Source organism: Nothobranchius furzeri, chromosome 12 (assembly GCF_043380555.1).
Source record: "Nothobranchius furzeri strain GRZ-AD chromosome 12, NfurGRZ-RIMD1, whole genome shotgun sequence".
Taxonomy (NCBI): Eukaryota; Metazoa; Chordata; class Actinopteri; order Cyprinodontiformes; family Nothobranchiidae; genus Nothobranchius; species Nothobranchius furzeri.
In genome coordinates, this window is record NC_091752.1 from 47,800,541 (window position 1) to 47,826,572 (window position 26,032).

General features: G+C 42.9%; 1 protein-coding gene and 1 long non-coding RNA gene across 2 annotated transcripts; one reads left to right on the forward strand and one right to left on the reverse strand.

Moving 5' to 3' along the window:
* The first annotated feature begins 5,057 nt into the window (after positions 1 to 5,057).
* LOC139062152 (uncharacterized) lies at positions 5,058 to 5,601 on the forward strand. Its single transcript, XR_011515742.1, has 3 exons — positions 5,058 to 5,189; positions 5,312 to 5,426; positions 5,495 to 5,601. It is a non-coding gene; the product is annotated as an uncharacterized lncRNA (long non-coding RNA).
* Positions 5,602 to 6,636: 1,035 nt separating this feature from the next.
* On the reverse strand, positions 6,637 to 8,554 carry LOC139062150 (zinc finger and SCAN domain-containing protein 29-like). Its single transcript, XM_070542655.1, has 2 exons — positions 7,941 to 8,554; positions 6,637 to 7,521 (listed from the first exon to the last, which is right to left on the reverse strand). The coding sequence occupies exons 1-2, from the start codon at positions 8,467 to 8,469 to the stop codon at positions 7,238 to 7,240; spliced, it is 813 nt and encodes a 270-aa protein (XP_070398756.1). The 5' UTR covers positions 8,470 to 8,554; the 3' UTR covers positions 6,637 to 7,237.
* Between the last annotated feature and the right edge of the window lie 17,478 nt (positions 8,555 to 26,032).

Genomic DNA, 26,032 nt, shown 5'->3' on the forward strand with positions numbered 1-26,032 from the left:
TTAAATTTAAAAAGGGGGAGAACTGAAAATTATTCCTTTCAAGGAAATTGTGGTTTTAAATTTAATTCTATTTGTGTTCAACTCGTCTTCTTCGTGATCAACATTTCTTCTTCATTTAGAAGTGTTAGGACGGCCTTTAGCTTAAGTCTTGTTTAGGTTTGAATGTTCTTGTTTTACCTGATTGTGTATTGCTGAGAGCTAACACCTTCTACAGACAGGAAAGGATGGAGCTGCAGCTTTTGGTGTCTACATGACTCCTCTAAGCCCAGGGGCTTAGAGGAGTCATGGGGGGGAGTGAGATGGCGCTTGCGCGGGTGCACGCTGCGAGCTGCTCGTCCTCTTTATGCACTGATACCTTGCTTTTTACTGGTTTTTTATTGGCGTTTTATTGGCTTTTATGCATTTTTCTTGTCGCTGATCCCTTTTTTGAATGGTGTGGATCCTCTGTTGACATATGATTGAGCTGCGTTGCTGAGGCTTCGTCCTTCCGTTGATGTAGCCAGCAGCCCACTCTGGGAACTGGGCTGTGCGAGCTATGAACCTCACGGATGGTGCTGCTGGCTGGACTGCCCGTTTGCTCTCTCCCCCCAAGCCGTGATGTGTCGGCCCTCTGTCCACCCCAGCTCGAGAAGGAAGCATCGGAGAAGACGGGGAAAGACAGGTAGCCGGCGCGTGAGAAGTCGGCCTGGATCCCTGAACAAGCGGCTGGCCCGATTCGGCCCAGCTTCTGACCCGGTGGTTCCGAGATGTCTCCTGGATTACTCGGTGCCCTGCACAGGGAACTTGGCCGGCTCTGAGGGAGAACCGGCACTGCGCCACGGCCGATCGGCTAGAAGATCTCGCCAGACTGGGGTTTGCTGGGAGAATCTGCGCTCGGTTACGGGCACAGAGTTAGAGGAGACTGGGTCCGTGCGCGATCTCGGTGCTGCAGCCCCACCGCAGACCCGGTTTGGTCTGGTCAATGCCAGGTCTGTGCTGAACAAAACTTTTATTCTTCGTGACTTTTTTATTCAGCATAACCTGGGTTTTCTCTGCATCTGTGAGTCCTGGATCCCGTTTGGTGACTCAAGCACCCTGCTGGAACTGGTACCACCTGGCTGTTCCTGTTTTAATATCCCCAGATCACGGGGCAGAGGTGGAGGGCTGGTTGTTGTTTTTAAATCCAGCTTTCCTTGTAAACAGCTTACACCCACCATGTCATTTTCTTCCTTTGAACTGTGCTTATTTGAACTGTGCATCTCCCCCCGCCTGCTCGTTGTGCTGATTTATCGGCCTCCAAAGACTGACTCTAACTTCCTTAATGATTTCTGTGATCTTGTGGCAGACTGCATCCTAAAATATGATTATGTCCTATTTTTTGGTGATTTTAACATCCATATCTGCTGTCCTGACAATGTGCTTGCTAAAGGTTTTTTTTATTTGCTAGATTCATTCAATCTAACTCAATGGGTATCATCCCCAACTCATGCCAGGGGTCACACCCTGGACCTGGTTCTCTCTTTTGGTTTTTAGGTTCAGAGCCCTGGATGCAGAAACTATTTCAAAGTTTGTGGACTGTATGTGTGTAAGGTTAGAGACCTTTAACCCTGATCCATCTAACACTGAACACTATTCACAACACTTTGATGTACTTTGTAATCAGGTCCTGGACGTGGTTGCCCCTCTCAAACTGTGCAAGTCTCGGCCTAGGAGGGAGCCATGGCTCTCTGATGTCACACGGGCTTGTAGGCGGGCGTGTAGATCCCCTGAGAGAAAGTGGGAAAAGGATGGCCTACAGGTCTCGCGTGAGTTGTTCAGAGCATCTCTGGTTGCTTATCAGGATGCAGTGAAGGCCGCCAGAACGGCCTATTTTGCAGACATCATTGAAACAAACTCCAATAATCCTAAGATTCTCTACAAAACGCTAAACTCTGTTCTGGTGTATCAGGAGCCTAGCTCCATGTCTCCTACAGCTGCTGGAAACTCTGAAGCTTTTCACAGATTCGTTGTTGATAAAGTATCAGGCATTAGAGCAGCTATTTCTGGTAACTCTATTGACCCTGTTCCAGTTCCTCCATCACCACCCACCCTGAGCTCCCTCAATACTGTTTCATACTCCGAGCTGAGTAAGCTAGTTGCGAGGCAGAAGCCATCTGGCTCTCCACTTGATGTTCTGCCGCCTCGTCTCTGGAAGGCTGCCTTTCCGTGCCTTGGCCCTTCACTTGGTCAGATTATCAATGGGAGCCTCAGCACAGGTGTGGTCCCAGCAGCTTTGAAAGCAGCAGTTATTCGGCCGACCCAGAAGAAACCTGGTGCTGATGTCTGTGATCGAAAATTACAGGCCTATCTCTACCCTGCCCTTTACATCTAAACTGCTTGAGAAAGTCGTTTATTGGCAGCTGGTCTCACATTTAGCTGACTCTGATCTGTTTGAGGTTTTCCAATCAGGGTTCAGGTCTGGCCATAGCACAGAGTCAGCTCTACTGAGGGTCCTAAATGACATATATTTATCACTAGATCAGGGAACATCTGTGCTGCTTCTGTTGTTAGACCTGACAGCAGCCTTCGACACAGTTGACCACGCGATTTTAGTGGATCGCCTGGAACGATGGGTTGGGCTCAAAGGGTCAGCTCTGGATTGGTTTAGATCGTATCTCCACAACAGGACATTCTGTGTTAAACTGGGTGATGTTTTTTCTTCTTGGGAGGGGCTCCGCTGGGGGGGTCCCACAAGGATCGATCCTTGGTCCTCTTTTGTTTGCCATTTATCTGCTACCTCTGGGGTCAATCTTTCGTAAACATGGCCTACAATTCCATCTCTATGCTGACGATTGCCATATTTACTCTCCATTGTGTCAGGAGAAAGGTCACTCTATTCAGTCCTTTGTCTCCTGTGTTAATGAGGTGAAGTCTTGGCTAATGGCCAACTATCTACATCTGAATGAGGGAAAGACAGAGTTCATTGTTTTTCACCCCAACAGCAGGAATGTGGATCGTTATGTTGATCTTGGCTCTCTTTCTCCGTACTCAAAACCAGTTGTTACCAGTTTGGGGGTGAAACTTGATGCTGGACTTAAATTTGATGCCCACATCAACTCTGTGATCCGGTCCAGTTTCTTTCACCTGAGACGCCTTGCAAAAATCAAGCATATGCTGTCGAGAGCCCACCTGGAGCGGGTACTGCATGCCTTCGTAATTTCTAGGCTTGACTACTGCAACTCTCTCTATGTAGGTTTGTGTCAGTCAACACTGCGTCGCCTACAGGTTGGGCAGAACAGCGCAGCCAGGTTCCTGACTGGGACCAGGAAACGGGACCACATCAGTCCGGTTCTGGCCTCCCTGCACTGGCTTCTGGTTTGCTATCGCTCACAATTCAAAATCCTCGTCTTTGTTTATCATTTCTTCCAGGGTGGTGGTCCCCCCTATAGCCACATTCCTGAACAGACATTCCCCATCACGCGCTCTGCGCTCCTCTGACCAAGGCCTGCTCGCTGTCCCTCGGTCTAGGTGTCGTACCCGTGGGGACCGGGCTTTCTCAGTCCTAGCACCGTCACTCTGGAACCAGTTGCCACCCTCAGTTAGGCTGTCCCCTTCTCTGCCAGTCTTTAATAGTCACCTAAAAACACACCTCCTCTGCTTGGCGTTTCCAGAACATGTTTGATTTTGGCCCTCTTTTATGTTGAATTTATTTCACAGTTTTCATTGGTTCACTCAATACATTGTTTTACACATTTGTCCTGTACCAGAATGTTTCACCTATTTTGTAATTTTGTATTTTGTAATTTGAATTGCTTTTATTGTTGATTTATTCAATATACTTACCTACAACTGAACCATGTTCAGCGCTTAGGGCTTCCTGACAGGGTTGCGGAAGGCACTTTATAAATAAAGCTTTGATTGATTGATTGAGGGGCTGGACCCAGAGCCAGTCGCTGGATGTCAATATTACACCTTGTTTCTTCACCCCCTGATGTTACAAGCTACATGAAAGGATCATCAACTTCTGATGATGAGATGCAGTGAGGCTGTTTGACCTCCACTTCAACTTCCTGAGGACCTGGCTGATGCTGGATCGTCTGCTTTGTTTGTTGGTTTCTGAAAGGGAGTGTGCTGAATGACACGCAGGAAGAGCTGCTACCTGTGGGAGGATTCACAGGTGTTCCCAACTTGGCCACAGACTTGTCTCCCTGGCCTAGCAGTGTATCTGAAACAATTGCTTTTGGAGTTGTCGCGATTCCCTTCTACAGAGTTGCATTACAACTGACAAACCTCTTTACAGAACATTATAGTCCCTTGTGATGTTCTGTGTGCGTCCAAAAGGTAACTGACCTTCTCCGTCTTCCATCTGCATGTTTTCTTTTCTCGGGATGCAAGAGGTCATCTCATCTCAGGACTATTTACATTCACATAGAATGTATAGAAGAAAATCAGTGTGTAATATACATTGTTTTTATGATTTTTCATTTATATCACGCTCCATTTGGAATGCTACCTCAATGCACCGTGAGAAATGTTTCTACGTCTTCTTCATGGCTTAGGCTAAACCTTACTGCATCTTCTAATGTTGTACTGTCATGTTGACTTGTCAAGACCCAGCCCACGCATGTATAACCCTTTTCAGATTGACATTCTGGAATATGTGTGGACAATTCAGTCTGGTTTTTAACCAGAACTGTGTTTTCAGACACACCACTTTTGTACCTGAACTTGTCCTTTCGGCTGCCTTCACACAGCAGGGAAAAGTTCCAGATGTCTGAGGGGGAGGGGGCGGGAAGGCTGTACCCGGATATTGCGTAAGCATAGTATGGCGGGCGTACATGCCTCATTTCCCCAAACAAAGCTATTCAGTTAAACATGGCCGATGAAGAGCTAGAATTCCTCTCACTGATCAGACTTAGGACACGCGTCTTCGTGTGCGCAGAATTATGCGAGAAATGTTGCTAGGTTTGTCGCTAGGCGCTTTTGGGAAAAAAAAAGTCGTTGAGGGGGGTCAAAAAGTCGTTAGGAACAGCGACAAAGTCGCTAAGTTGGCAACACTGGCTACAGGTCACACTGGATGGATTTGCTGCACCCGGCTACCCAATGTGTGGTGGAGCTATAGATTGAAGCCACATTCCAATCATTGCTCCGAGGGACGATCCAGCTTCAAATCACAACAGAAAAGGCTGACATTCCATTGTTCTACAGGCTGTTGTTGACCACCGTTTCTGGTAAGGCTGCTTTTGTGAGAGCATGAATTTTTATGTTGCTGTCAAGAGCAAATATACATTTTATGCGTCCCTCTGTTGTTTGACGTTGTAATGTTGCAGCACTAACGAAATGCTTTGTTCAGTTTCACAGATGTTTATGTTGGTTGGCCTGGTCGAACACATGACGCCAGAGTACTCAGCAACTCTACCATCTTCATCAGAGCCGAACAACAAGATGGCTACCTGTTCCCCCGTGAAGTATGCCTCAAGCTATAAAACTCTACATACACACACACACCTCTAATCTTTGTTTTCTGTCCTTCTAGATGTCCAGAAACATCAATGGTGTAGAGCAGGGGTGTCAAACTCATTTTAGCTCAGGGGTCACATTGAGAGAAATCTAGTCCCAAGTGAGCCGGACCGGTAAATAAAAAAAAAAACTTCAGATTGTTTTCTTTGTTTTAATACAATCAATATAAAACAAGGCTGGAGCCTGAGGACAGTGTAGTACAAGTACAACACCTGAAGTGTACTTGAAAATTTGAAAAAAATTAAAAAAATCAACAAATAAAAAAAACATTCCTTAGTGATTCAGAGAGCTTACAGAGCACATGGCTAGATCAGTTTCATGCAGCACTTAAAGTATATTTGACTCATTTTACTTTACATCTTTTAGCTTTCACCAGCACATCAATATCAGAAGTCACATCCTGAGTGGCGGCCAACTTCAGGATGTGATTCAAGTTCTTGTGTGAGCCTTGAGCGCATTTGTTTTATTTATACTCATTACAGAGAAAACTTGCTCACAATAAGTTTATTTTCACTCTACATTGTAAAGTATGAAAATAAAGTTTACACAACCATCTCGCGGGCCGGATTTAACCAGCTTGCGGGCCGAATCCGGCCCGCGGGCCGCATGTTTGACACCCCTGGTGTAGAGGTGCCAGTTCATCTGATCGGGGATGCGGCATATCCACTGAAGAAGTGGCTGATGAAGGGGTTCACACAACACCATCGTCTGACGCCTGAAAAGCACCTTCAACTATCGTTTAAGCTCTGTTCAGATGGTTGTTGAAAATGCATTTGGGCGGCTTAAAGGGCGCTGGAAGTGTCTGGCCAAGCGTTGTGATGTGGACATTCACATTATGCCGGACATTGTGATTGCTTGTTGTATTCTTCACAATGTCTGTGAGATCAACAAAGACAATTACCTTGCTGACTGGAATACTGATGCCACTGAACTACCTGAACCTAATGCAGAAGCTGTGTATGTACCTCCAGTTGGAGGGGCACAGCAAATTTGAGAGGCAATCATGTCTGTACTTAACTGCATTTCAAATTGATTGTGCTTCTTGTCCAAAACTGTGTTGTACATTTTGGGACTGTAACTATGTCAGCTTCTCCTAATTAAAAAGCATCAAACTTTTAAAAGTGTTAACCATTCTTCACATAGATCAGAATGCATTCATAATTTCACCAAAAAAGGTTTTTATTTGCTAAGCAAAAATATATAAATACAGACACTGCAAACTGTTGTGCATGAAACACTCCAAATAGCAGCAGCAGGAAAAGGAGTCAGTGTAGGTTCCACACAGTAACAGAATAACAGAGTTATAAATTTTGTCATGCAAAATCTGTCGCTTCTCAAGTAAAAGCAAAGATTAATTAAAATAAGCATAACCATGTAAAAAAAATTTAAAACTCAATATCCCCCCAAAAAATACTTCTAGACTAAAGGTTTAATATTCAAGGCTTGTATATAAAAAAAAAAACACTTCACTAGATTAAAGGCTCAGGATTCAAGCATTGTACAAATAGAAATAGTAAAAACAAGTGTACAAAAAATATAGAAAATTAAAACAGAAAGGTAACGGTCTCCAGATGGAGTACGTGGGGTGCAGCAGTCTGCACTGATGGAGCTCTGCAGGTCAGCATGTTACTTCAGCTAGAGTCTGTCTCTCTCATTTGAACTGGACTAAGGGGGCACCCTAAAACACAGCAGACAATATGGAAGGTGAAGGGACAACTCCCCAGGCGACGGACTACTGGTGGTAGCTTGGGCCCGGCATCTATTCGTGCTGCGGCCGAGTGAACCTGTTCACAAGTTCACGCATCAAAGAGGCCATATCTTGGAATGCAGCTGCTTCTTGCCGCCTCAATGCCAAGTTTTCACGCATATAATGCTCTTCAAACTCCCTCTGCTCCTGCATCAATTCCCGGTCACGCTGATGACTTCTCTCGTCCATCCATTCGAAAGCCTCACTCCATTCTGTGAGGGAAGACTTGTCTCTCTTCCTCTTTTTTTGCCTTGGAGTGCTGCATGCTGGCTGCGTTGGGGCGCTGCATGATGGCCCTATTGAAAAAGACCGACATTAGTGTCACATATATGCTTTAGTGTTTCAAGGTATTTTGTGCAGTGGGCTGATTATCTGAATTTGGTGCAATACAGGTTTACCAAAAAGACGAACATTTAAACTCAACACAGATATAGTAACAAAATTATGTTCAAAATGGGACACTTAATGTGTGTCCTCCTATAACTGAATTTTTGGTGAGTTTTCCAATAACTATAACCTCCAATGTGCACGTAATTCAAAAAAGTCGCCCAGCGCTTTTCTCATCACTTGCTCAATAGGAGCCGTTTAGATACCAGAAGTTAAAAGCCTGCTGCTTAGGTCTTAGTTGTCTGCAATTAACGTTTTTATAGCTACAAACTGTACATCTGCACACCCAGTCTTACAACAGCATCTGCTAGCTAACGTGAATATTTACCTGCTACGGAAGAGTAGTCACTGTCCGACGCGTCTTGGGGCCTGTGGTTCTCGCTGCTGTCCGTTGTGTCTTCTTGGGCCCTCTCAACAGAGCTGCAGCTGGCCTCAGAGCAGTCCTCTGGCTGGTTGGAAGCCGCAGCCATGCTTCCACACACCACAGCAGGGTTTATGGTTTTTTGAGCACCCCATATAGCTTCACACAACTCGAAGTAATTCCATTCCATCCTGTCGTTGCCACTTTTCCTGTTGTGGTCACATACTTCGCGGTATCGACGCTTTAATGTCTTAAGCTTCGATATGGCCTGCTGTTTGCTTCGGTGCGTTCCGAGTTCACGCAACTTTGTTACGAGGCGGTCGTAGGTGACAGAGTCTCGCGCAGTACCTTGGATGCTCTTCATAATTACCATGTCTCCCCTCACCGTGAGTAGGTCGCGAATCTCGGAATCTGACCAGTTGTTAGACATGTTGGAGATGCTCTGCAGAAGATGTTCACCTGCTTTCTGCTGTGTTTTTGTGCTCAGGAGAGACATCACGTGATATGCCTTTCCGGTCACGTGATATATACGTAATCTAGGTGCGCACAGCGACTCCCGGTCCACTCCTCCCCCTCCTTTTTTTTTTTTTTTTTTTTTTTTTTTAATTGCAGAAAAGCATATTTACATTACAAATAAGGCGAACATGCCAATGTATTCAGATGAGAATTGAACAGTCAGTGAAAAGGGGGAGGACAAAAACAAACAACAAAAAAAACAACACAAAAACAATGCAAGGGACCACTACACAGTTCCAGGAAGTCTACAAAAAAGTCTATACATATCTTCATAGCTGTTATTATTGATACATTTAAGGGATCTTAGATACAATCTAAAATCATGTACAAATGCATTGAACACAGGGGGTGATTTCAGTATTTTTTGTTTATGTATGAAGAATTTTGCCAGACAGAGAAGTAGATTGTAGCAGAGTTCTTGGTTGGTTGTTTGAAGGAGAGTTCCAAAGGTGACGACATCTCTTGAAATGGGACATGGGATTCCAATCTGAGGTTGAATCCAGTTTTCAAAACAGTTCCAAAACGTCCGTGTCTTGTTGCATTCAAAGAAAATATGATCAGTTGTTTCAACATCCTTCCCACAAAAGGAACATGAATTATCATCAATGTTAAAACGTTTTCTGAGCAGATCCTTTGAGGGATAGACATTGTTTAGAATTTTAAAATGTGTTTCTTTGACTTTAGGTTGAACAGGAAGTTTTAAATAAAGAGTCCTTAGTTTAATAATGGAGCTTTTACCAAATTTGTAAATTATGTTGTTCTTGTTGACTTTACAAGGGTATAGTTGATCAGTAAAACACCGTCTAATAAATTGGTTGGTACACTTTTTATCCGTAAGGGGAATACCTTGGATGGAGATAGAACCATACTGTGGATTTATAGGTTGGTGTTGAATAATGTTTCTGTACTGGAAGACCACCTTTTTAGGAAGCGCTATTAATAATTTTATAAAATCAGATTTAGGAGGGCTAAAGTTATATTTAAGACAAAATTCATCGTACCCTAGTAGTTCACCATTATCTTTCATCAAGTGTACAACAGACCAAATTTTCCTATTCATCCAATCTTCATAAAATAGTGACCTATTACGGCATAATACATATCTATTGTTCCAAATTATAGAAGAGTGAGGGGAATAATTATGTACATACAACAACTTCCAGTACATTAGTACTTGTTTGTGGAACTCTGATAATTTTGTGGGCAGTTTGTTTATATCAAAATCTGATAACAGTAAAATTTTTAGACCACCCATTTTGTTAAATATATGACTGGGGATAGAATACCAGAAAGCGTTCGGATTCTTGAGCCAAGATTTTAGCCAATTAATTTTGAGTGTTCCGTTAAGGCAATTGAAATCTATTACTTTTAAGCCTCCATCTTTAATTTCTTTGACCATTTCATCTTTCTTTATATAGTGTGGCTTATTTCTCCAAATGAAGTTAAAATTGATGGTGTTAATCTTTTTAATTAGGTTGTTTGAAATTGCAGTACTGCAGGTTGGATAAACTAATCGAGATATACTCTCCATTTTGGTTAAATAAATGCGCCCTAATATGGAGAGATCCCTCTGAAGCCAAATATTTAGTTTGGCTTTAATTTCATTAAGTTTATTTGTTATGTTTGTCCTTAGGTTAAATTGTTGGTCTTTAGAAATATATGTTCCTAGATATTTAATTTCAGATTTGATGGGAATGTTACAAATTTCTTTTAGAGGGGAGTCATGAATAGCCAATAGTTCACATTTTTTCAAATTTAGCTTAAGTCCACATGCTGCAGAGAATAGCTTTATTTTATCAATAGCAATAGGAATTTGTTTATAATCTTTTAAGAAAAGCGTGGTGTCATCCGCTAATTGACTTATGATCAACTCTGTGCCAAGGACATTTAACTTTTTTAGATCCACACAGTTTTTTAAGTAGATTGCTAACATTTCACTAACTAATATGAAAAGGCAAGGAGAAATTGGGCAGCCTTGTGGTATGCCCACAGAGACATTGAACCTGGGGGTGGAACCTCTGGGTAATGAAACACAGCTGCTGATATTCCGATACAGACCTCTGATTAGATTAGTAAACTTAACGCCAAAGCCAAGATGTTCTAGAACTGAGAAGATAAATTGGTGTTCCACTGAATCAAATGCTTTATAGAAATCTAAAAATAATATGAAACCGTCATCATTTATCATATCACTATATTCAATAATATCCATTACCAATCTTATATTGTTGTGAATAGATCTTCCTTTTAAAAATCCTGACTGTGTTTCCGAAACAATATCTGAAATTCCAGATTGAACACGTATCTTGAAAATGTAAGTCAGAAGTTTATAATCTGTATTTCTTAGGGTAATTGGTCTTCTGTTTTCGATAATCCTATGGTCTTTATCTGCTTTTGGAATTGATATTATTACACCATGTCGCATTGTAGGAGGGAGATCGCAGGATTCAAAAATCTCTGAGAAAACACCAAACAGTAAATCTTTTATTTCTTCCCAGAAATGATGGTAGAAGTTGGCTGTAAGTCCATCTGGACCGGGAGCTTTGTTCAGGGATAGTCGCTTCACAGCTTTATCCAGCTCTAAGCTTGTTATATTGTCATCACATAAAAGTCTGAAGTCATCATTGATTTTAGGAATATGCATTTCAATACTGTTCAGGAAGTTATTACAATTTTCTTCAGAGAATTTTGAGGAGTACAAATTGTCATAAAATTTAAGAATTTCCTTTGAAATTATCTCGTCATCTGTAATTTCTATATTATTTATCAATATTGATTTTATACTGTTCTGTTTTTGTCTCCTTTTTTCCAGATTACAGAAGTATGCATTATTCTTTTCACCCTCCTCAATCCACTTTGCCCTAGACCTAATAAATGCACCTTTTGCTTTTTGAGTATACATTTCATCTAAAGTGGATTGAAGATTCCGAATCTTTTGTTTGTCATCCTCCGTAGGGCTAGAATTGCTGCAGTAAAAATTCAGTTCTTTAACAAGATCTATCTCTTTCTTCTGAGATTCTCTTAAAATTGTTTTGCTAAATGAGATTGAAAATTGTCTAACTTTATATTTGAGAAATTCCCATTTCCTTACTGAAGTGTCTAGTTCTTCTGACGTAATAACACCTGACAGAATAGATCTTATCCCGTCACAATAAGAATCATAATTTAGTAGAGTGGAGTTAAATTTCCAATATTTAGTTGTCCCCCGAGTGGAAACCTTTGGTTTTAATTGTAGATAAATAAGACAGTGATCTGTCAGAGGTGCAGCGGAGATATCAGTATTGATCTCATATGATAGTAAATCATTAGCCACAAGCCAGTGGTCAATTCTGGATTTATAATTCGTGTTGAACCATGTGAATCTAATTGTATTTGGGTTAAGATGACGCCAAGCATCCACTAAATTCTGTTCATAGCAAAAGTTATTAAGGATGGAGTTTGGGTGACTTGAGGAATATTTAGAGGGCCATTTATCCAAAAAATCATCCTGAACCATATTAATGTCTCCCCCAACAATGACATTGTTGGTGGAGTATGATACTTTAAGATGCTCAAGCTGTGAGGCTATTACTTCTAACAGTAGTTTATTTTGGTGTATAGTATTGTACCCATACAGATTTGTTAAAATAAATTTTGCATTATCAATATCAATAACAAGGATTAACCAGTGACCACGTTCATCTTTGTGTTGAGCGATAACTTGGCCCTGGAAGTTTTTTAGTAAAACAGCGACCCCTGCTGACCTCGAAGTTCCGTGGCAGAAGTAAGCTCCGTCGCCCCACTGTTTAGACCAAAAAGTGTTGTCCTCAGGCTTGGAGTGAGTTTCTTGTAGTAATACTATATTAGCATTTTTCCCTTTGCAAAACAGGAAAAGACTTTTCCTTTTAGTTATGTTTCTTAATCCCCTTGCATTAATTGAAATTAAAGAAAGGTTGCTTTTCAAAAACATGTAACACAAATAACAGAACAAATTATGTGCGTGTTACCTTAGAAGAACGTAACAAGTAGCAGAACCCTGAGATAGAAATGAACATTTTAGCTCACATATATGGATTTAAAACCCATTTCCAGTGCTAATTAAGGAGTTATCTTTTGACCGTTGATGTATGCATGACGACCCCTGTAGATCGCCTTCAGCCCCGCCTTGCGTGCTTGCTCCACCTTTGGCCATACGGCCAGCCGTGCCTCTCTCTCTTCCTTGGTGAGATCCTCAGCAAATTTGATGTTCAGCTCCCTGCAGATCGGGTGGCCCTTGGTGGCACGCCAGAGTTCCTCCTTGTAGGTTCTCAGCGAGAATTGTAGGATGATCTGTCGGGGACGGCCGTTGAGGGGGGTACCGAGGCGGTGGACGGTGTCCAGGATCAGTTCCACTTTTTCAGCCCAGTGTGGCAGAATCTTTATTAAAACGCCAGCTACCTTTTTTCGTGTGTCTTCATCCTTTTCTTCTTTAAGATCGTTGAGTCGCAGATTCCATCGTCGCTTGTAAGACTCTTGGTCTTCCGTCATTTTTTCAACACGGAGCAATTTGGCTGTCAGATCTAGATTTGTAGCCTTTAACAATTTAATCTCTTCAGTCATTCCTTTGTTCTTTTCTTTGAGATCTTTTATTTCACCGCTGTTGAAGTCAACCGCTTTCACAATGCTGGCAATGGTGAGAGTGTTTTGTTTTAAATCGCCTCGGAGCTCTTCAATTGAATTTTTGAGACTTTCAACTGCAGCCAAAATGACACTTGCTTCAGCGCTGATAGCAGCCTCTTCATGTCCTCTTTGTTTTTTTAAGGGCAGTGCAGCTTTACCTGGTGAAGTTAAGAGATTCTTGGTCCCCCTCAAATTGGTCTCCATAGCCTCTTGGCACGCATAGTCGTGGGGTAGCAAGGCTTTGATAGCTTTACCGTTAGCTTTGCTGTTAGCCATTCTTCAGCATGCAACCGGAGTAACTTCCAAAGTTTTCCAATGACGGTCAAAGGCGCGTTTGAGAGTAATTATTGCTTAGGAAATAGGTATTAGGTAGTTTTGTGAGTTACATAGAGCTACATCTGCTATAAATTCAGGGTTAGCTACTCAGAGCACGCTACTTCTCGGCTACCCGCTCCACCATCTTCCCTCTCGCTCCCACTCCTCCCCCTCCTGCCTGTCCGGAACTCGACCTCACCAGTCTGGCTGTGACAAGTCCGGTCCTGTTACTAGGGCCTTCGTCCGGTACGGAAAAGGTTATCCGGATGTTTGTATTCAGACTCAAAGGTCTTATGGACAGAGTCCCGAACATTTCCGTTTTTCCATGGCCTGTCTGAAAGGGGCTTTAGTGTTTTCCATTTTATTGTATGCATGTGTATTTGACTTATATCATTACTAGTTAATCAAAGTTTTCTCAGTGATTAATGAATAATCAAAAGGGAGAACTGTAAATGATAAATTTGATCTCTCTTACTCATTTGACCCGTACAAACTTACAGTGGGGCCAGAAAAGGTGGTTTTATGACAGCCCAAAAAGTTTTTCTTCTTAGCTACAGTTTCCTGAGAGTTCTGCTTCAAAGGGCAGGAGGAGCATCGTTTACACCCTCAGTGTTCTCACTGTCACTGCATGCTGTAGACCCAACAGAGCAGTGATGGGAATAACGCCGTTTAAAATAACCACGTTAATAAAAAAATTCTTTCTGTAATGAGCAAACTAATTAATTACCGTCTTCTTTAAACAAACCGATCGTTTCTGTTACTGATAAGGAAATGCGTGCATTAAGCAGCGCGGTGTGTTGAAGCTGTCATCAGCTGATCAGGAGCTAAAGAGGCAGATGTTTTTTTCATCCGATTGCATCACGGCCCGTGAAGAACGAGGAAGACGTGATGAATATCTACGGCTGCAGACCCCCCGCAGATTTGTTGCTGCAGCAGCGAATCTGCAACGAATTTGCGGGTGTGCAGCCGTGCCCTAGCATGACAGCGGGACGTCCTGAAGGTCCGCTCACCTCAGACGTCCTGATCTTCTACCTTCCTAGATCATCCAGCTGTAACCTGTTTTCGATCATGTCTTTAGTCCCGCTGTAACACTGATGCATCAGTCTCACACGTCATGGAGCTCAGGTGTTATTAGAACTACCTGTGTGTGTTTACCACCCAGCTTCAGCTCTTCTGTGGTTGGGTCTGACCCAAGTTAGTATTGTGCCTGTTCTAGTGTCATTTTAAAGGATTTTATTTATTTATGTAACCATTAATAGATGTGAAGCTGGAAAAATTAGAATACTGTGCAAAATTACATTCATTTCTGTAATTTAACTAGACTAAGAGACCATTTAAAGGCTCGGGAACCTTTACAGGTGTTTCTATTTGCAATTTTAAATTTTAGCTGATTGGGGTCTTGTTAAATATCACACAGTAACCTTTTAATAGTCTAGATAAGTGTAATGTTCCTTATAGTAGTTCCTCCTGTTAAATGCTTATTTATTTAAATTATTAAGGTTTATAAAAACATTTGGACATACATTTTATTATGTTCCAGTCATTAGTCATGTATATTTCACTATTGTAGTAATTCTTGCATTCTTTAATGAAAAAAGTAACTAAGTAGTTATTTTTGTTGGTAATTAGTTACTTTTATGATCTTGTAACTCAGTAACTGAGTTACTTTTTTGACAAAGTAATCAGTAACTATAACTAATTACTTTTTTAAAGTAACGTTCCCAACACTGGTGGTGACTTTAATATTTATGTTGATAATGCTACCAGTAACTCTGCAGAACAAGTCCTTGATATGCTTGAGTTGTTTGACCTTAAACAAAATGTCCATGCTCAAACACACGAGCAGGGCCACAGTCTCCAGCTCATCTTAACTAGAGACAATGATATGTCCAACATTGTTGTTGACGATGTGGGTCTATCTGATCATTTCTGTTTCCCAAACCACTGAAAACTGCTGCTGTGAAACCCTTCTAAAGAAGAGGAAACTACATCCCTCAGTGTTGAACAACTACCGAACGAACAACTAAGACCAGACTTAGAGAAACTTATTCATGCTTTTATTTCTAGTTGGCAGCTTGTTCAGAATGCTGCTGCTAGAGTGTTAACAAGAACTAAGAGAACAGAGCACATCACTCCTGTTCTTATATCCCTACACTGGTTACCAGTAAACTACAGACTTGGTCAAAGTTTATAAACAACCATCTCATTAAAAGTGAACTCACTTGGTATTTCTCCAGTTCCAGCGTGAGCCTTTTTGAATCAACAATTATTTGCTCAACCCACCACCCACTCATCAGATGTGAAACCGTCCACTAGAAGCCACCTGGGAAGTATCTTCTGACCAGCCGTGCGTATGCTGAGGGCGTCTATGACCTTCGGATACATCAGAAGTCCACTCACTCGCTCTGAGAGACGGCTTCAGCTGCAGACCGGATCTCCAGAGCTTCCATGATCCAGGGTGTGTAGACGAAACAATGATGTCAGCAGGGGCGGATTTAGGACTGAAGAAGATCCGGGGCTTAACACACACGCGCGTACACACATGTGACACGCACTAGTCAACATCATATATATTTGTCTTGTACCACATAATTTTTAATCTGAAGCTACATATTAAGCATTTTCAGGGCAGAGTATTGTTCCTGTTAGTGTTTAGTGTGAGATGATAGTAAATATTCCCTTTCTTCTCCAACCACTTAACCTGATAAGCCAACTAGGCAAACCAGCAGCACAACAAATATTTTCAAATAAGACTCACAAACCTGAGTCAACACCAGTCTCATCAAAGCTGGGGTTCTGTCGTTGTACTTTTGGTCTAAAAAACGTCCTTATGTCCATCTTCACTCATGCGTTTCAGGCAGAGAGTGTAGAAGAAGCCGGCTGCTGAAGGGCTTCTTCTTCAGTGGTGGAGGGTCAGGCAGGCTGTATACAAACTACTGCCAGCTGCTCCCTCTCTGTTGGACTTTGGTACTGCATGTTACTTCCGCAATTTAGATCCGGGGCTTTCCATGATACATCCGGGGCTTCAGCCCAAGTAGCCGGGCGTAACGCCGCCCCTGGGTGTCAGAGTGGTTGATATTAATCTGATAACTTTTTAAATTACATCCAACAAACATCCAAATGTATGTTATAAACCAGACATCACACCTTTCTGAGTCACTAAAGCCGGGCGTACACTGTGCGACTTTTTCACTCGTAGCACTCAGCTTCAGCTCAAACTGTACGACTTCCTCGCAGGGCAGATCTCACGAGTCATGCGCTCACACTGCATGACCCAGTTCTCGGATGCGACCTGACTGCTCACACATTACGTCTGGTAGCAACACGTCGGCCCTAAAAATATGCTAAAAATAGCTGTTTTTACACAACATGTTAGACTTTTTTGTCTTGTTTTGCCTGTTGTCCTTCAGGAGTGCTGCAGGAGGACACACAGGGATTTATGGGGTTGGATGAGGAAAACAAAATAAAGAAAGTAAATCTGTGTTTTGTGATCAGTTTAATTTGACATGAACACAACAAACACGCTTTCTTGAGTAAAAAAACGTGTAGAAATAAAAACAAACAACGTGTGTTATTAAGGAAATAGCGGGCGAGCGGTGTTGATGCAGGATTGCGCATGCGCCGTGAGCGGTTCTGATACTTTTTGGGTCGCAGCTGCTCGCAGCGCCGCTTCAACAGTGCGATATCCTCACGAGGGACGAGCAAAATATTAAACACGCCAGAAGTCCGTGCGACCTCACGGCTGCTGATCGGTAGCTGGTCACGTGGTGTTAATCGCCTCTCGTAACCCCCTGTATATTACACGACCGCTCGGCGCAAAACTCGCCCCGATCTCGTGGAAAATCGGCTCAAAAAAGTGAAAAAGTCGCACAGTGTACGCCCGGCTTTAGAAAACTCTTAAACACACCAGGTCATGTTTCATCAGAGTTCATTCATTGTCTCATTTAACATCACCGAGCCACCATTTATAATCATTTACCTTTCATCATCAATAATATAGTAATACATAGATTTTATAAACTATATTTTTGTCTCTGAGTCTAATTATTATAAAGCGCTGTTTCCCTGGATTAACCAAAGTACCTACTGTGTGTGTGTGTGTGTGTGTGTGTGTGTGTGTGTGTGTGTGTGTGTGTGTGTGTGTGTGTGTGTGTGTGTTGACAGGAGGGCCTTTTATGTGTTTCTGAGGGTTTTGGGCTCATCAGAAGCAGTTTGTGAACACGTGAATCTCCTGCAGACAGAACTGAGGGATTCTGCAGACAGTTTCATCATCCTGTCGTCTTTTCTGTCTGCTGCAGCATCCTGGTATCTTCTGTAGGAACAGTAAATCTTCCATTCCCTTTGATGTTTTTTAGGAGACAGGTCACATTGTAAAGAAGACGGGACATTTCTTCAAGGAGCTAAATGAGACTGAGGCAGGTTTATGTGATTGAGAAGGAACTCACTTCCTGAGCTGAATTTAAAGCACAGACACCAAAAATCTGCACTTGCACATGTTGCATGCCTGTGAACAGATTTGCTGAAACAACATGAGTGCCATCAGCTCACATGACGACGCATGCTGCAGCTGCTTAACAGATTAGCATGTCCCTGTTGAACGGAAGGACGAAGACAATGTCCAGCTGCTCCACAACAATATACCCCCCACCCCCTCTTTGGCATGAAAACTATGGGAGGAATGGAGAACACTGAGAGTTTTGAGTGTATGCAGCTGCTGGTGTCTGTCATGCTAAGAGGGACCAACGTTATGGAGTTAGCCGCTGCAAGCTTCTCAGCTAAAGGCTCAGAAGAGCCTGAGGACCAGAAACTACCTGATCTTTCATAAGTACCTTCGATTAGTAGCAGGGTGTTACTGAGCTGCAGCAGCTGATTGTGTCAGGAAACACCAGATTCTGATTCATTTCAAACTGAAAACATATGGTGTCATGGATCAGATCAGAAAAGCAATAAGTCACCAGAGACAAGAGTCCATGAACACACCAGTGACCGGCCCCAGATCTAAACCAGACTGAAACAAGATCCACAAGAAATCAGAACACATAAATGAACCTGAGGCAGCTGAAAATATGACTTATAAAAAATTCATGAGAAAATCTAAAACACACAGGGAAAGGTGGTACATTAATACGGAGGAGAAAATGATGTGACTCCATGCAGTCCTGCTGGGTTTTCTTACGTCTGGCTAATTGCAATATGAAACTGAACTGGTGGTCACCAGTGGTAAGTAGGTGATGTGTAGCAGTGGCAGTGGCTGAGGCAACATCTAGTTGCCTACAGACACCTAGATATGTCTACGTTGTCCATGACCACGGGGGTCAAGGGGTTTTCTGGATGAGGGGGTTGAGGGGGTACTGCAGTCTGGATTTAATCCATGCCACAGTACTGAGTTGGCCCTTTTCAAAGGTTTTAAATATCATTCTGTGGCAAGGTGGAGAAACGAGGGCCCGGGCGGGATTCGATCCCCAGACTCCCGGGTGAGAGTCATGCGCGCTTACCAGTCAGCCAAAGGGACATCCCCTTGGCCAAGTAGCCAGGGCGCATGATCAATCGGGACACTGTGACTGGACGCTCACACTGTCACATCTTCCCCCTCTTTCCACAAGCACATCCCCATGCTCCCACGCGGGCTGCCACAAACTTCACATCCATGGACCTACTTGACAGTACTACATGGATCCTGCCAACAACGCCAAATGTGGCAAGGTGGAGAAATGAGAGCCCAGGCGGGATTCGATCCCCAGATTCCCGGGTGAGAGTCATGCGCGCTAACCAGTCAGCCAAAGGGAAGACATTCTACCCTTTTCAGACTCAAGACCATGGTCTAGCACAGCGGTACTCAATAGTCAGCCCACGGGCTGCCTCTTTGTGGCCCCCCGAACCCTACGTGTAACCACCCACCGACGACCGACCAGGAGGTGTAGGATAGAGCTGAGGGAAATAATCAAATAATCAAAGCATCGAGATGCGGTCATAAACGATTCTGCATCATAGAAGAGTACCATTATCAATTATAGTGGAATGTAGTTTTGTTATTTTAACGCCGGCGCCAGCGTAGCATCCAGGTCTGTCGGAGAGGGTGTTCTCCACATTTACCGGGTAGGAAACTTTGGTACTGCAGGGCTGAGCGCTGGAGATGTAACCTGAAACCGAACCCGAACTGAATCAGCCCGATCGGTTCTGTTGTATTTGGCCCGTGAATTATGTTAACTGAGCGGGTTGTCTCGCGGCGCTTCGCTCGCTTGATTAGCAACTGAGAGAGAGAGAGAATGTGAGGACGCACCTCTAAACACGCGTTGTTATTTTCATAATTTCTTTATGATTTCTCCTGGAAGCGCTCAGTCAGACCTAGTGTTGTGATGTTGGGAGGTCCAGTCTTGGGGAGGGGGTGGGGTGAGTGACGGCGGCTGTATGGTGATCACCTGTCTCTTGTATTTAGGGACACGGAGAAGTTAAAATGAGAGAGAGATAAAAGATAGAAGTTCTTGTTCCACTTTATTCTTTTGTTTCATGATGATAAACTGATGTTAAATTCAGCTTAAATAGAAACTGGGAGGAAGCTTTGGTTCATTATAAGTTACAGGAGATCTTGTCTCCTATCTGCTCCTCCAGAGACAGCATGGACATGAGGGTTACATGGTGAGGGTCCCACAGGACAGGTTGGGGTTAGCTGGTTAGTGAAGGAGATCCATCAGCTGGGTCCTATAATCCTAATCCAGCCCACAGCCTCCTGCTGGTGTTATTGTCAGCTAGAATAAAACAAACATCTTTAATGTTGGAAGTTTAGGATGTTTTAATGTTTTATTATTTTCTGAATCAAACAGAACTTGATCAATTCTCCAACATTTCAGAAATGAACCACTGGGTTCAAATAAAATAAACTAAGTCAAACATTTCATTTGTTGTTATTTCTGACACCCTTGAGCTGTGGAATAAATATCTGACTCCAAAGCTGCTCAGAGACATTAAACACTCATATATGAGCTGACTGTGTCACACTTACAAGGACTTGTGCGTTTTATCAGTACACAACTGAGAAAAACTGTACACCAAGTGTTGTGTGTACGATGGGGGGGGGGGGGGGGGGGGGGGCTGGCTTCAGCTGCTGTGGCAAAGGAAGGGTCAAGGCTGCCCCCCACCCCATTCTTCTGGCTGGGTAAACAGAGCAGCGTTGTGAGCCAGGTGGTCTGAGATGGTCTTGCTTTAGAGCTCAGAGGAATCCCCCAGCTGTTCCTGCTACATTTCATCCAGCAGGTTAAACCCTCATCAAGCCCTCAACACCACCACAATACCCTCTGTCCACCACCGTCGCTCTAACACCGCCGACGGTCAGATTTAGACCCTGGGCATTTGGACAGCGATCCAGTTACAGCTGAAATCCAGAGAACTGACTCAGAGCCAAGGCTCTTGAAACCATAACAATACTTTTAGGTGGAGACATCACCTGTCTGATAGTTGACTGATAAATAAATTAGTTCCTCTGGAATCACAGATGTAGGAGAGAGTGTAAGTAGTCATATGGGTCAGATAACAGAGATAAAGTGAGGCACACACAGCTGGAGTCCCCCCAACACATCAGTCACCAGCTAGTCTGGGCAACAGGAAACCAGTACATGCACCATGGCTGCATGGGGGCACAGTTGTGCAACCACAGTCTGTGCAACATGCACCAATTCTGCACAGCAACAAGACATAGTGGCCATATCACTCATCCAGCGCCTGAGCAACATGCCTTCAGCCTGTAAAACACATCTGCACAACATGTAACCAGAGTACGTGCAACACGTCACCAATATGAAGAACATACAGCCAGAGTGAGCTACACGTAGCTGGAGTCTGAGCTGGCAGGTGGAAAGATGTCCACCATGTTTCTGCTGTTGGTGAGACAGCATCTAATCGTTTTACCAGTCAGCGATTATCTCCGTCTTTCTTAGGTTCTGGGTGATTTCAGACAGATCCTGTTTTCCCAGTCACCTGTGTAACGGATCAAAGGTCAAGTTTTCATCAAAAAACTCTTCATCTGTCTGGCACCCAAGAAAGAACAACAGGGATATGCGACATGCATCCAATCGAAGAAGCCATAACATCTTTGCTCAAGGCCTCATGGACACTGCACTTTTACTGAAAGTTCATCTTCCTCAAAGTTCCTACGTGACTTTACAACTTACAGGTTGTTATGGAAAAATTTGTGTTTATTAATTCTTGATCATGGACTCAACCATCTGGATGTAATATGTACTGCTCTATGCCTCTCTGCAAGCTCACACACACACACACACACACACACACACACACACACACACACACACACACACACACACACACACACACACACACACACACACACACACACTCACACACATTCTTGTCCCACTCACACACACACACACATTCTTGTATTCATACACACACTGACTCCCTCTCTCACACAATGACCTCACTCCTCCTTTCTTATCTTCCTCTCTATAAATAAAGTCTGTGAACAGATGTTCGGGGCATTTGCTTCGGCATCTTGCCACAGTTATAACTGTTCGACTTGTCTGCTCATTGTCTCCTTCTCTCTTCACTATAGGTAATGGGTTATTGATAAACATATTGATAAAATCCATGACACAGGTTGAAATAATATGTGCTGGATAAATAAGATGTGATGGATGGTTTTATAAGTACTCCAGCTCCACCTTGCTGGCGTCTGAGTCGGACTGGAGCTCTCTGCCCTTTACCAATCCAGCCATGGGCCCATCCATCTGGCCCATCAAGACTCACTCTCGTTTCATCAGTCCATAAAACCTTAGAAAAATCAGTCTTGAGATATTTCTTGGCCCAGTCTTGACGTTTCAGCTTGTGTGTCTTGTTCAGTGGTGGTCGTCTTTCAGCCTTTCTTACCTTGGCCATGTCTCTGAGTATTGCACACCTTGTGCTTTTGGGCACTCCAGTGATGTTGCAGCTCTGAAATATGGCCAAACTGGTGGCAAGTGGCATCTTGGCAGCTGCACGCTTGACTTTTCTCAGTTCATGGGCAGTTATTTTGCGCCTTGGTTTGTCCACACGCTTCTTGCGACCCTGTTGACTATTTTGAATGAAATGCTTGATTGTTCGATGATCACGCTTCAGAAGCTTTGCAATTTTAAGACTGCTGCATCCCTCTGCAAAATATCTCACAATTTTTTACTTTTCTGAGCCTGTCAATTCCTTCTTTTGACCCATTTTGCCAAAGTAAAGGAAGTTGCCTAATAATTATGCACACCTGACATAGGGTGTTGATGTCATTAGACCACACCCCTTCTCATTACAGAGATGCACATCACCTAATATGCTTAAATGGTAGTAGGCTTTCGAGCCTAAACAGCTTGGAGTAAGACAACATGCATGAAGAGGATGATGTGGACAAAATACTCATTTGCCTAATAATTCTGCACTCCCTGTAGAGCGCCCTAATTGGCCCACAAAGCGGATAAAGCTCTGTGATTTGTTCACTAAGCAGATAGAGCACTATGATTGGCCCACCATTATGGACCAATCACAGCTCTTTATGTGTTTGAAACCCCTCTAGGGAGTTGTGATTGGCTAGCCAGAGTCCTGGTAGGAGCTGCGGAGGTTCCAATGGAGCATGCCTAGACCAAACTTTGCAAAGCAAGAATTTGGTCTAGTTCACAAGGCTACATAGATAATGTAATATGTGTAGAACCAGGATCATTTTCGGTCTCTCCCTTGGTGTGGAAGTTGAGGACTTCCAGGAGCTCCCTTTAGCTCACCTGTAATTCGAATTCTTCGTGTAGTACAAGTTTGTCGCGTCAGTTGCCAAATCCTAGCAGACAGTTGCCGGAACGGTCCTTTCAAAATAAAATAGTTCCTGGATCTTGTTCCGGCAAGATCCGGTTCAACTTAAGCCCTGCTCTTGACCCCCTGGATCGCACGAGAATCTCCACAGAACAATTGGTAGATTCAGCACAGATTGCGTTGGATGGTTTTATAAACAAATCTCTAGTTTACCAAACATACAGCCAAATTCTTTTACAACCTAGACTTCACAAACTCTCTCAGATATTTAAGAAAGATTTTGCCAAAACATCTAGCTTCCATTACAACATTCCACACATCACATTATAACACTTCATATACATTACATCACATCATCATTCATACCTTGTCATGTATAATCATTAATTTAGGGAAATAGAAATAAATTCATTTTTATAAACTATATCCTTGACTCTGGCCCCTGAACAAGTAAAAGTAACTATAATTGATTAAACATTTAAAGATCATTCAGGTTGATATTTCATGTATATATTAAACTCACATCTTATTGATCATTTGTTGTAAATGTAGACAATCCTGAACGCTACACCTACTGCTGATTGTTCCAAAGGTTTGTTACAAACGGGGAAGAAAAGCCACTCTCATGCAGCCCCGAAACTCTGGAACTTTCTACTACGGATGGACAATATATCGGTATCAATATTGGTATTGGCTGATTTTAGTCATTTTTAACATATCGATATCGGTCCCATAAAAAAAATTGGCCGATATTAACAACCGATTTTTTTTCCATCTTGTCTCCATTTGTTTATTAGTTTCAGAGGGTGAGGGGGCTGATGTGTATTTGTTTGGTCATGTTATAGTGATTGCAATCATTTCAGAAGTGTAAATGAGTGTGGTGTGTCTACATAATGATGTAAATTCAGCTTCATAAATTTTCATTCTATACAAAATCTGCTGATTTTAGAACCATTAATGTCAGTATATCGATATAGGCAAATATCGATTATCGGCCATAACAGTGATCTTAACATCGGATATTGGTATCAGCCCAAAAATTTAATATCTGTGCATCACTACTTTCTACCCCTCCATCTATGTTTGGCTCCTTCCCTCAGAAGGTTTAAGTCTGCCCTTAAGACACATTTCTTCAGCGTTGTCTAATGAGCTTGAAAGAAAAGCGTCTGGACTTCTTTGAGTTGCTTGAAGACGTTTCACCTCTCATCCGAGAGGCTTCTTCAGTTCTGAGGTCAAATGGTGGAGAGTCCCAGATTTAAACCCAGTGGGAGGTTCCCCCCGAAGAGGGAACAAACGACCCCCTGATGATCTTCTATGAGCCAAGGTGTGAGGGTGGGTGTGGGTCCTATTCAGCTAGAGTTTCTGGTGAGCTCATTGTGAAACCTGGCCCCACCCTATCATGTGAATTCCTGAGATCAGATGGCCCAGGATATGCGTGGGCGTTGAGGCATCTGGGAAGGGATCTCAAAACTGGATTATAGATGGCAGATAGTTGGTGTCGTAAACCACCGCCTCTGTTCAAAGATGGTTGCTCACAGTGGACATAAATGGCTTCCTTTACTCCTCTTTCAAACCATCTGTCCTCTCTGTCCAAAATGTGAACGTTGGCATCCTCGAAAAAGTGACCTTTGTCCTTTAGATGCAAATGGACTGCTGAGTCCTGTCCCGTGGAGGTGGCTCTTCTATGTTGTGCCATGCGCTTCTTCAGCGTTGCCTTCCCCCCATGATCCACGACACTAAAGATTGCATGATAGGCCTTCTCTCACTTCCCTGCGACTTATTGAGCTGTTTTCTCTTTTACGTTTACTTTTAATTACAAATCAACTGCTCTTTTAATTGTACCTTGTGGTAATTTTTTCCCCTTCCGTTTTGGTTTGTGTTGTTTTTAGCCGGTTTTAATAGGTTTTTCTTCTTAATGTCCTGGCATTGTGCTTTAACTTGTTCTCTTTAGCATTTATGCTTTGTCCTTTATGCGTTTTTTTTAACAAATTCCTCGGTTTTGTTGTTATATGTGAGTATATCTCTGGCTCTTTTAAATGTGGCACTTTGCTTAGGGTATGGTGAAAGTTGCCGTTTAATTTGTGCCATGGATTTCACATGAGATGTTTGTGAATTTTAAAGACACATTTTGATGCCAAGAAAGTGATTCTTTTTGAACAGCAGTAAAAGTTACTTTAGGTTTTGTGTGAAAAGACGTAGAGGACTGCAGATGCTCATCTCACCAATCTGATGTAATCAAACCAGACACGGAGAAGAATAGTTTAGTGAGCTTCACCTCCTTCTTCCAGGACCACAGAAGGAACATTAAAGGTGGAGAAAACCTGGTCATGTGGTCAGTAGCAGCTACGCTGGAGGAGGAGAGACTGCTTTGATGCCATATATGCCGCATGTGATTTGTAGTATTTTAATTACCAGTCTATACTAGCTAATACATCTTAGATTACGTGACAAACATAGTTGAAACACACATAATTATTTCTCATTTAAATAAGTACATCACAGGTGTGAATCAGTCACTCATGATTTGATCAGCAGGGTGGGGGGCTGGGGCTGGGGGTGGTGGTGGTGGTGGTGGTGGGGGGGGGGGGGGGTGCATACGTTCCCTATAGGACTTAAGCCAGAAGCTGGTACTGGGTTACTGGTTTCTGGGTTAATTTACTGCAAAGAAAAACAATGTGAACAAACGTTCACACCTCATTTCTACCACTTTTAAAATGCACCTGGTTAACTTCCATTGGTGGGGATTCTTTTTCAACAACCGCATTACTGTTCAAATGGTAAATAGCCTGTATTTATGTAGCGTCTTTCAGAGC

Coding starts and splice junctions, on each gene's coding strand:
- LOC139062150 (XM_070542655.1), bottom strand. CDS start 8,469: ATGTCTCTCCTGAGCACAAAAACACAGCAGAAAGCAGGTGAACATCTT. Junction 7,522..7,940: donor TGACTACTCTTCCGTAGCAG/GTAAATATTCAC, acceptor CTTTTTCAATAG/GGCCATCATGCAGCGCCCCA.